Source organism: Apium graveolens, chromosome 2, assembly GCF_009905375.1.
Source record: "Apium graveolens cultivar Ventura chromosome 2, ASM990537v1, whole genome shotgun sequence".
Taxonomy (NCBI): Eukaryota; Viridiplantae; Streptophyta; class Magnoliopsida; order Apiales; family Apiaceae; genus Apium; species Apium graveolens.
In genome coordinates, this window is record NC_133648.1 from 187523490 (window position 1) to 187535327 (window position 11838).

At 34.0% G+C, this 11838-nt stretch overlaps 1 protein-coding gene across 1 annotated transcript; it reads right to left on the reverse strand.

Annotated features, from left to right (window-relative positions):
* Positions 1–515: 515 nt before the first annotated feature.
* On the reverse strand, positions 516–8874 carry LOC141708015 (uncharacterized protein At1g03900). Its single transcript, XM_074511484.1, has 8 exons — positions 8654–8874; positions 8185–8216; positions 3700–3800; positions 3536–3608; positions 3355–3386; positions 1362–1452; positions 1161–1269; positions 516–1066 (listed from the first exon to the last, which is right to left on the reverse strand). Exons 1-8 carry the CDS (start codon positions 8756–8758, stop codon positions 752–754), a joined length of 858 nt encoding a protein of 285 aa, XP_074367585.1. The 5' UTR covers positions 8759–8874; the 3' UTR covers positions 516–751.
* Between the last annotated feature and the right edge of the window lie 2964 nt (positions 8875–11838).

The window sequence follows — 11838 nt, forward strand, 5'->3', positions numbered from 1 at the left end:
CAAATATTTGACGCGTAGTAAATTTTTTGGCAAACTATATATTAGCTGAAAATATTACTCGTAGAATTTGGGACATTACAAAAGCAAATGTCACGTATAGTCGACTTCCATAGGAGGCGGTAAATATTTTATATTTCTCAAATGAAACAGCCAAGAGTAGGGTATCATATATGGTTGACAGAGATATTTGTACTTCCAGAAGTGTACAAGCCATTTCCTATGTTATGCGAAAATCCCCACTTTTCCTGACATTTGATATTTTCATTAACTATCGTCACCCCCTAAATCATTTATAAATTGTCACTTTCCCAAGAATTTCCTAAATATCTCTACATCAACCAAACAAGTATCGTGTTGTGTCAAATGAACGTGCAGCTAATCACTTCAGCGCTGAAATATATTATCATCATCACCGTATAACTTACGCAACCCAAATATTGCAGCTCTCAACGCTATTTAGTTCTCTGAGCATTGAAAGTCTGGTAATATCAGGTGAACATCCAGAGTGCACGCAATTATTACCAACAAATTTAGATCCACTATTGTTCCTAGCCAACATAGAAGGAACCACTTCAACACCATGTGCATGGGCTACACTCAACAACATACATATGTTATTCAAGTCAAACAAATATACAACTAGACAGCTGCGAGGTTCAGTATAAAAAGACAGAAAATTTCATATACATCATTCCATCCATCCGACCACAACAAAACAACTTCAATTCTAAACATAAAACACACCAGGTTTTCAATTTGCCACTTGAAAATCACCAAAATCATCATCTGGTATGTCTTGTGAGCCTACGTTGTCTTTAGTAGGTAATTCTTTTGGTTGTGACTCCAGCGAGACTGATGACTTGTCTTCAGAATGTTCCTCAAGATTTAGACTTGACGGTGAAAGCACGGGAGAATTAGAAGCAGATGCAGAAGGTGAAAGTGGTGCTAGTGGAGGTGGGGGTGGTTTGAGACAGATAACAGGCTCTTTCCCATTTCCCTTCTCTTTAAGGGAGATTTTATTCAAGCCCTGCTCGAAAAACTTGGATCCTACGTTACCACCACCTTTCTGTCAACAAGACCAATGAAAGCATATTAAGATGACTGACTAAGGAACTTCATGCCTCTCAAGTAAATATTTAAATATAATAAAGTGTACTAACATTTTTTAATTTTAGTACAATGGTCTCCCCATCTTTTAAACTGTAATCAACTGTACTATTTTGGTATTGTTCCTCCATCTCCTCGGCAGTTTTCTTTTTGTCAAGGTACCTTCAGCCAATTACGGAATGATTAGTTCCGTAGAAACAGATAGTGTAGATATATAAGATGGAAGGATTTGCTGGATGAATAGAAGTGATTACTTCATATGATCATGAAGTGCAGCTTGGAAGTCATATGCCTGAGGTCTTTCTCGAAATCCAATGCCGAGAAAAGCATGCCGAAGGCGACCACCTTTAGGATACACGAAATTGAAGACATTAAATACCAAACTGAAATGGATTTCTCACACCAACGAGACCTTGATACTCCATAGATAATAAAAAAAGAACACAGACAGTAGCTACAGAAGACTGCCTGTGTCAAGGCATATGTACTGTCTTTAATCAATTTCATTGTATTTTTTTAAAGATTTTATGCAGTAAGATGTACCATGTACTCAGTAAACCAAAGAAAAAAATGAAAATAATACTTGTTCATAATTTCAATAAGAATATGAGTTGGCATTTAGTACTTGGTGGACCATAAACAGTTTATGACAGTGTTTAGTCATGGTATTTCAACCCTGTTAACAAGGGTTCTCGGAGTTAAAGGGAATCGGAATCAAATTCTTGTGTTAACAATTTATATTAGTAGATGGAATTTACTTTCACTGTTCCGTATAATTTTAATTATAGGATTAGGATATCATATAAAAAATGGCAATGGTATGAATATGATGATTTAATGCACATTTAGATCATGAGTAACACAGATCATTAACAAGGAAACTACCAGAGTTACATCGGGATATAAATGTTGGACTGCAGCAAATGAAACAACGTTAACATATTCATTACTCCCAAAACATTAATTTGTGAGTAAGTCTAAATTTGGGGTTAATTTAAGCGCCTGTTGAGTTTCAACAAATGTTACAACTGAGCCTATCCAATTTAACTTCTATCTACTAAATCCTATCCAAATAAATTACAAAATGTAAAGGAGAAAACAAAACCACAAATGAAACATGGTGAGTTTTTTAGAAATAAAAAGAATGGCTGGTCATACTAATTTAAAACTGTTAAATATCCAAATGTTTGCAATGCTATTTCCAAACATAATGCTAACACACTGTACATGTGAACTATTCAATTCCAACTGGAAAAATGTTCTTTACTCGTGACTTTTGATTACCAACGTCTATAATACTCATGGATGAGATTTTTTTTCACTTTTGAAAATGATATGGCGCGCAAAATTTAAGAATCTATTTATCAATCATTTAATATTAACAAATAAAGACAAATTAGTTGTAACATTTAGTTGCTCAAGTATTTCACGAAATATAAAGGACTAGAAAATTATTAGGTTTAAAAATCTCTAATTATTAATTAGAGTTGAATTATATAATTCGATGAATATTTAAAACAAATTTAGGGATTAATTTTTTTCCTGATTTTCCGGAAGATAGGTTTTATCCCTTGTTTTTAACCATTTCCCCGACCTTGTTCTACATCAAAATTTTAGAAGTCATATGAAGCTTCATGTGGGGTTTTTCAAAACCCTTTCAAGAAATGTTGTGGCATTTAGTGAATAAAGGATTGTGATATTTGGAGCTAATGTATATGTGTTTTCTATAGTCAATTGTCTTTAATCTATTGCATATTATGTTCTACGATACAAATAATTATTCCAATTTGGTAAAGACATTTGGATAGGACCACAAAGTCATTTTCCATTATGTCATATATACTATTCATACGATGTTAACGGATTTAAAATCAAAGGTTTAGCTAATGGGACTAAAAAGAGGAAAAATTGGAATTTGGTGCTCTAAAATCAGCAGAAAGAGTAATAATTTTCCTTCATAATAGATAGATAAATAAAGACTTTTTAAGCTGGAGACAGAAGGGAAAGGACTCCCTTAAATAGCTCTACTTTCTCATACTTCTAGCACTCTCTTTAACCGTATAACTTTGTCTTATTTTTATCAATAATTTCCTTTTTGCTCATTTTCCATCAATGCCGGCAAGAGAGGATAGCATAAGAAAAGTCAAATTTGCTATAATATACTACAGGATAAAGAAAGATAACAAGAAGTAAAGCTAAAGTAGTACGGATTATACATGTGTACGACAGTAGGGTAAAGTAGATTACCAATAGTCTCTTCTATGCGCAGAACAAAGTATCTGCAAAGAATAATTTTAAAAACAAGGAATCAGTCAAGCTATCGGTGAAAAAAAAAGAGTATATATGGGTTCAAGCAGTGGAACTCTAAACATAATAATGAGTATTTCATACTGTCCCTAAATTAACTGGGACAGTGATATATACTAACCTGCTGCTATCAATTACTGCCTCAACTGGGTGCGGCTCCCCATCTCTTAAAAATGCTCGAGCATATAACTCACCTAAATATGCATGAGCATAAAATTATCTGGTGTGCTTTTGTTTCATGAAACAATAACATTGACATATACAACAAAATGAAAAATATTGTACCTGTTGTCTTATCCTCTAGTCTGATAATACATTCTTCTCCTTTGCTAACAACCTTCAAAACACCATCCCATGCCCATTTATTGATATCCCATTCATCAGCCCTATAGAAGAGCAACATATTATCAGAACACTTGCCTAAACATGAAGGAACAAAAATTCCATACTGAGAATGCTAGTGAGAGCACAGTAATGCCTGCTGCGAACTGTTTGCAGTATAGTATAATATACAATGTTCTTTAATAGAGATTCAAGAAAACATGTGACTTGCATCTACAAAGTAAAAATCCAACTGCCACACTAGCAATTATTATATACATTGAGCAAATAATCTGACTTTTCTAAAATTATAATCAGTGACAATAACTCTTTCTACTGCACCAATTCTAATTAATGTTGTTCATTTTAGGACATGACACCATCATCAAACAAGACTTTCTCTTTACATCTTCAACTTTGGTTATTACAAAAATTAAAAGATAACTAAAATACGAAACTGAAAAACAGTCTCAAATCTTAAGCTTTTGCAAAACTCTTATTCAGAAAAATTAAAATAAACATGATTTTAAAACCCCTACAGAGAAAAAAAATTAATTTGGTAGGATTATAAGTTTTTTGATGTGACTCTTGCTCATCGAGGTATTATGCGTCAAAATTGAACTTTTATGGCCAAAATAATCATTTATCTTAAGTACATGATAGTAACCGCAGCTAGCATTAATACTGTACTTGGTAATTATATGCTCTTTATTGGTAAACAAATAGGGAGGAGAAAGTTCCAGAGAACTTATTAGACACCATGAGGAAGACAAATAACATGGTGAACCTGCTCCAGTTGAAGAAAATTAGATTGTTGAAATTCCAAAACGTATATGTACCAAATCTAGAAAAAGAAGGCATTAAGAATTAATGTTGTGAACAAGGAGACAGATTTCAAGAGTTTGGAGCTTATTGATTTTCTAGGCCAAGCATGTTAGAAACTCCTACCACATTAAATCATCCCATTCTTCTCATGAGGTACAAATTTGATGTCTTTTAGTTTATCCTGTGACAATTTATCACTTTTGCTATCGATCCTGAAATCTTTTGGAACTCATGGAAGAGCTTTTCTTAAAGGAAAGGAGAGTGACTTGGGCAGGGATTATACTTTTAATTATTATTGAAGCATAGATAAACTATAAATTATCATTAACTTTAATTACTAGAAACATGGAGTAATCTAAATAATAAAAAGATTTGTTTATTTTAGTTTCTAGTTTCATTATTGTTAGGATTTTTTATACATGTTGCTGGATCTTTAGAGTTCTAGTCCTACATCAGGAGACATAATCATTTGATGGATTAATGAGAAAATTGTTCTCTTGTTATGAGTTGCAACCTAAACATTATTCAATCTTCTTGAGAAATCCTAAGGGTTGGGGTAGGTCCTAGGGATATTAATTCTTAAGCGGTGCAAAACATGCTTATCATGCATAGTTCTCATATACCATGTGGTAAATCTGAATGTAAGTTATGTATTTTTAATATCGTGATTGTTTATTTTAATTTAATGAATGCATCATCGAGTACTTGTAGTGAATCTGATAAGAGCATGTATAAGAAGCATATTAGGTCAAAGAGTCGTCCTACAGTTAGGAAGGAAGCTCCTATCTCAAAACCTAATAGAAACCTGTCAAGGCTGTTGTTAAAGACAGGGAGTCAGTCGATGACAAACATAAGTATATATGCTAAGGTTGAACCTAATGTTATTCCTGTGAAAACCTCTAAGCCTTCTAGACCCGAACAAGTTTGGGTACCATTTAAACTTAATCACCTTTATAGTACATTATATGCAGTTAATCCACACATTCATTTCAAGTATTGTTTTACTCCATTACACTTTGTTTCCTGTACTTGTGTAGCATTACTTTTTGATCAATTTATTAAGTTCAAATATGTAACACGTATTCAAAAAATTTAGGCACAATCTAAATTCACGAAAACTTATGTACTGACACCTAAATCCTTTCAGTAATTTAAGAGTGCTTTTATCCGAGCGCTCTGCAAAAGGTTTAATATGTGAGGGAGAGACATTTATAAATATAGCAAGCCCTTATTACTTGTTGCAATAAGAAACATATGTACTCCTGCACATTTTCCAGTGTACTGGACTACGTCTTATTTTGTAGTTTGTTATTGCCATTCTTCTAATTCATTTGCTAACATAGAAATGGTTTGATTCACGGGGTTCTGATTAAATGGGTTGGTTAAAAAATGATCTGTTTCTCCAGTAGTATAGCTATGATCTGAATGCTTATAAAAGTTTGTGAACTAAGTCGACTTAAAACCGAATTTTACTCTTTTTAGTTTTATATATAATTGCTGATTCTAAGTTTGCTGAATTGTGAGGGAGGGATTATAAAGAATTGTGAGGAAGAAGTATCGAAGGAAAAAGAGTTTTGGTTCATATTGTGGTGGAGATTAAGTGGATAGTTTTATCGGAAAGAAATATAATGAATATAACACTACAACTCTTAGCTAAACTATGTAAGGTTATATCTTTGACTCCTATTATCTTTATTTATTTACAAGTATTTTAATTATCCTAACACATCACCCATTGCAATTTCAAGTAAAAGTTCATCAAAGAACTAGATTCACATGCCTGTGATGAGATCCCAGTCATATATGACTTTGAGGACATGACAGATTTAAAGCATAAACTTATAAAAAATAACAAAGAGATGTTAAAAATTAAAGAACACTGGAGGAACTAAGAAGCTTAATAGAATTTGATTCAAAAAAAAAACTAATCGAATTACACTATATTTCCCATTTCCCAAGGAGAATAGGCCAAGTACGATCAGTCGATCACCACAAATCAAAAGTAACCAAATTCCTGCAGAAGTAGGGACGTTCATGACATAGGATGGTCATACAAACGTGAACACTCTTTTCCAGAAAAACAAATTGATGAACGAATAAGGTGGGATTGGCACATTTCAACATTAGGGTTTCATAAGACAAAAGAGGCGCAAATGTGGCCGAAGATCAATTGGTTCCAATTCATATCAAGCTACCATCTCAGCATTTAGTCATTCACCGACAAACAACCCATTAAGTGAAATAATCAACTATTACAAACTGGTATTATAAAGGTGTATCAATGTCAATTTTAAACTCGCTTCTCATAGCGAGACTGTCGTCTACGTCTCTAAGATGAGACAAGCAAGTTGACATGTTCAATGCAGGACTAGTCCAAACTAGTGAAAACTCTGGAAGTGGATGTGGACATGTAAAATCCACATAATCTGGGTAAGTGCCATAATTTTCTGGCTCCGACATATGAAAGAAAATGCAACTCGAATGTATAAGTATCATACATGGCGATCCACATGGACAACATCACATCCACTCAAAACATCTCCATCTTCAGAAACCAGTCTTGAGCAGAAATCAGAAACGAGCAACAATTTGAATCAACAAACAAACCATAATTAACAAACAGGTTTCCAGTGTGGGCACCGGTGCTGTTGCTATTTTACCTATAAGATCAAGCTTAAAGCGCTTGGCTATTTTACCCCAAGAACTACATCAATTCCACTCAGGAATAACACAATTAAAACAATAATGGACGATTCACAATTTTAACATAATTCCATTGACAAATTCAATTGGAGGGTATTCTTTTTTATTTACAAAATTGTATGTCTTACCTTGAATTAACCATCACCACCCTGAATTATCTTAAATTTATACGAGAACACTTGAATGAATCTACCATTGACACCGGAAACCGTACATTGATAGGTTATTACCAAAGAAAATTCAGGACGTGCAAACAATTATTTACATCTATTAGGTCAGAAATTACATCTGTGAGAACATAACTCAGAAGGCAAACTTGAGCAATAAGATAGAATCATAGATATCATTTTGAGAACTTAAAATTATGGAAAGTGGAAACATAATAATATTAGTACCAACAATTCTCGGGTCCTCGATTTATTTATTAAATAAAATATTAAAATCCAACAAACTAAGGGGCATTTGGATGTATAAATGAATAAGAATCGGGAATGGGAATGAAATGGAATCCAAAGGGGTTTATAGGTTGTTTTACCCATTTAGAAGAAATAGGGTCCCTGTTCCAAAAAACTAAATTTGTAATCCAAACACTATCACATGGGATTAAGGTTCCAATTCCAGTTAATGCGGTTCATCAACTATGAACCAAACACATCCTAAATTCATTGAGTCCTTACTATATTTAGCAAATATTGGTTAGCCATCATCTCATTTACATGCATATATACAAAATAGACTTACTCGGCATTGTCGAATGCTTTTGCTATTGATGTGAAAGAAAATAAAAATAGAAAAACCTTGTTTCCTAATGCAAAGACTCTGAAACTAAGAATATAGCAACCAGAATGAGGTATAGTAGTCGAAAGATGCAGGCACAGTAGTCAAAGGATGCAGGTATAGTAGTCAAAAGACTGGAATTACCTATATGAAGCTGCAGTTTTTCTTGGTGGTATCTGCAGAGACATATTGAGTATTGAGAAATACGAATATAAAGTTAGCAGTAAAGAGAGACTTGCAAGTCTACCACAGAAAAACAATATATTGTTCTGAAAAAACCCATGAAAGATTACTGATACGAAAATCTCAAGATACAAATGAAACCTCTGATACCAGGACTCTTAAACTACATCTTCAGTAATATAAGGCACAGTGTTAAAATTCCCAAACACTAAGAGAGAGGGGGGGATACATATTTCCCTAAAGTTGGAAAGCATAGATTAATCAGTAGATCTGAGGTGAATTTGATAAATAGAAGTTAAAGTTCAAAAAATTGTAAACATCAATACGATAACAAAATTGGTAAATTAGAGATGAAAAACTGAAATTGCTCAATAGAAATATTACACTAACAAACTGGGTTGGAAATCATCATATAAATGAATAGAAATACCAAATAAACGTAACATTCAGAAACTTGATAAAGAACAAGCTCCGCTGCTTCAGATTCTTCTTCATCAAACCTGCCACTTTCGTCAGCCTTCTTCACTTTCGCCATCGATTTATATATTTTATTTATTATTATTATTTCTAATGTGTTATTAATTAATTTGTAAACCTCAAAACAGATAGGACGGGTGTGTTATATATTTCTTATTTATTTATCATGTGCATCTACAACTCCAAACTCGGATCAAGAGGTGTTTGGTCCGGTCCAGGGGGGCTAATGGACTTGGGACCTGGTTGAATTACGCGAAATGTCATTTCAGCACATTATATCTTGCGTATTGTTTGAACACTTTTTTGCAGTTTGTTGGCTTGTATTATAATTATTTTGCACGGAGATGGCTAAATCAATAATTGTGCCATTTTGATGGCTAAATGCATATTTATTGAGCGTTTTGGGGACTCCGCGTCCCTTCCGTTAGTCTATAATTAACTCTGTTAGTCAATTATCATTTTAATATTAAAAGTACAAAGATATTCTGGTAAATACAATGTAAAAGTAACATATACCCCATTCCCTACATTTCCCCACGCCGGTTGGACTTCATTCTCACCAGAAAAGGCGATTAAACCTTAATCCCTTGCTGCTGTCTGAAATCGACGAAGATGGGTTGGTACAGACAGAGCCCTGAAGAACATGACTTATACACCTCGTGAATGTTCTCAATACACAGGTATTACTTTGTTACCTATGTATATTATTTATATGTATGTCTATGTAATGTTTCGAGATCATGGTTTATTTGTATTAGAGTGTATATAGTTTTAATAATATTAGAGAATCATGTTTATGTGAGTTTTATAATGTTTAGAGTTTGTTTTAGTTGTTTCGGTGTTTATATACTTCAATTTTAGGGTTTTCGATTCCACTTTAGGTATAATGTTGTTATTTGTCTTCGATATTTAATTAATATCTGGATATAGTGAAAGCCCCAATTTTGATGTTCAATTTAAGTATTATTCTGCATGTCGTAATGTTAGTTATATTGTGGCAGCCCCTGAGGATTTTACCATTAAACTTAACTATGAAGGTGAAATGAAGAGTGGTCCAAACAGTAATGTTGGTGGATAGTGCAGATGAAATCAGTATGTTAGATCTTGAACAAATGTTGAATGAGTTAGGGGAATGTGGAGGTTATCATAAATATTGGTATAGGTTTCCAGGGACTGATATGGAGAGGGGTCTGTTTGTGTTGGATAATGATGAAGAGCTGATGTTAATGTTTACAATGAATACCCACCAATATGTTCAAATGTATGTTGTTGTCATTCCACCATTAACTAGTTCCCAACCTGAACTAAACACACCAAATGTAGATTTTGAGTATATTGTGGAACCACAAAGAGAGATAACCCCTATAGTTGAGGATGACAATCTGTTTAGCCAAGAGGAGGTAAATTTTAGGGAGTTTGAATTTACTTGTAGTACACAGGCAGAAATTAGACAGGAGGAGGAAGCTAGAGAATTATTTGGAGATGAATTTGGTGATAAATTTGCTGATGAATCAGATGGTGAGAGTGATGAAATGTACTATCCTGAATCAGAGGATAACGATGAAGGAAGTTTTCATGATAGTGATGATGACCTGGTTTTTGATGAAAATATTGATGATTTAGGTGCTAGTGACAAGAGATTCTATGCTGAAAAAGGTCATCAAGGAGATCAGTTTGACAATGACCTAGATGGGGTTGATAGTGAGCATTCCAGTGTTTATGCAGGTAGTGATGATGAAAGAATGGCTGGGAATACAACTGATGAAGATGAGCCTAAAGGGCACCCTGTGTACAATGATGAGGCAGATGTTAGTCCAGTTTTTGAGTTGTCCATGTGTTTCAGAGATGCAAAAACTTTCAGAGAGGCAGTTAAAAGACATGCAATCATGGAAAGGAGGCATATAGTGGCATCAAGGAACTTTGGAAGGAAAGTACAATTTACTTGTGAACCTCCATGCCCCTGGAAGATTTATGCTTCACCAGCTGGAAAGACTTCAACTTACCAGATAAAGACATTCAATCCAAAACATACATGTATGCCTACTTTTTACCAGAAGCAAATTAATAGTGCTTGGATTGCAAAATACTATGAGAAGGAGATCAGAATAAATCCCTCCTGGCCAGTCAATGCCTTCCATCAAAAAATTGTCAATGATCTGAAATGTCATATTAGCAAGCATGTTGTATATAGAGCAAAGGCAAGGGCCCTCATGAAGATAAATGGAACACATTCTGAGTAATACATTCAGGTCTGGAAATATGGTCATGAATTGAAGAGAGTGCTTCCTGAGACAACAGTGAAAATATTAACTGAGAATCCAGAACCAGGTGTTGAAAGGGGTAGGTTTATGACAATGTATGTGTGTTTAGGTCCACTCAAAAAGGCATTTTCTGAAAGTTGCAGGAAGATAGTGGGCCTTGATGGATGCCACCTCAAGGGACCCTATGGTGGTCAACTCCTGACAGCTGTCGGCATTGATGCAAATGAGGGAATGTATCCAGTGGCATGGGCTGTGGTGGAGGCTGAGAATACAAACTCATGGACTTGGTTTTTGCAGTTTCTTTGCCAAGATATTAAGATCCTAATTGATAGGGAATGGACATTTATTTCTGATAGGCAGAAGGTACAACATTTTTTTTTATTTTTTTGTTATTTATCTTTGGCACTATAATTTTGTTATTTATTTTTGCTTTCTCCAAATATTGTAGGGTTTGATCAATGCTTTGGAGACTGTGGTTCCCCAAGCTGAACACAGATTTTGTGTTCTGCACCTATTCCAAAATATGCACAAGGGCATAACACTCAGACATTTGTTATGAAAAGCAGCTAGGGCTTCCACAATTTGGGAGTTTAATTTGCACATGAATGAGATAAAGGAGGTTATATTTTAACTTATTTGTCATCTTTATTTTAACATATTCCATATCTAAATGTGTTGTTATTTTTGTAAGATTTCACCTAAGTGTTATGACTGGCTAATGCAAAAGCCAAGATAACAGTGGTCAAGGTCAGCTTTTAGAACAACTTCCTCAAGTGATATGTTTGTAAACAATCACTGTGAGTTGTTCAACTCAAGCATTAGGAAATTTAGGGATCTCCCTATATTAACCATGTTCAGGCAAATACATATTGCAATC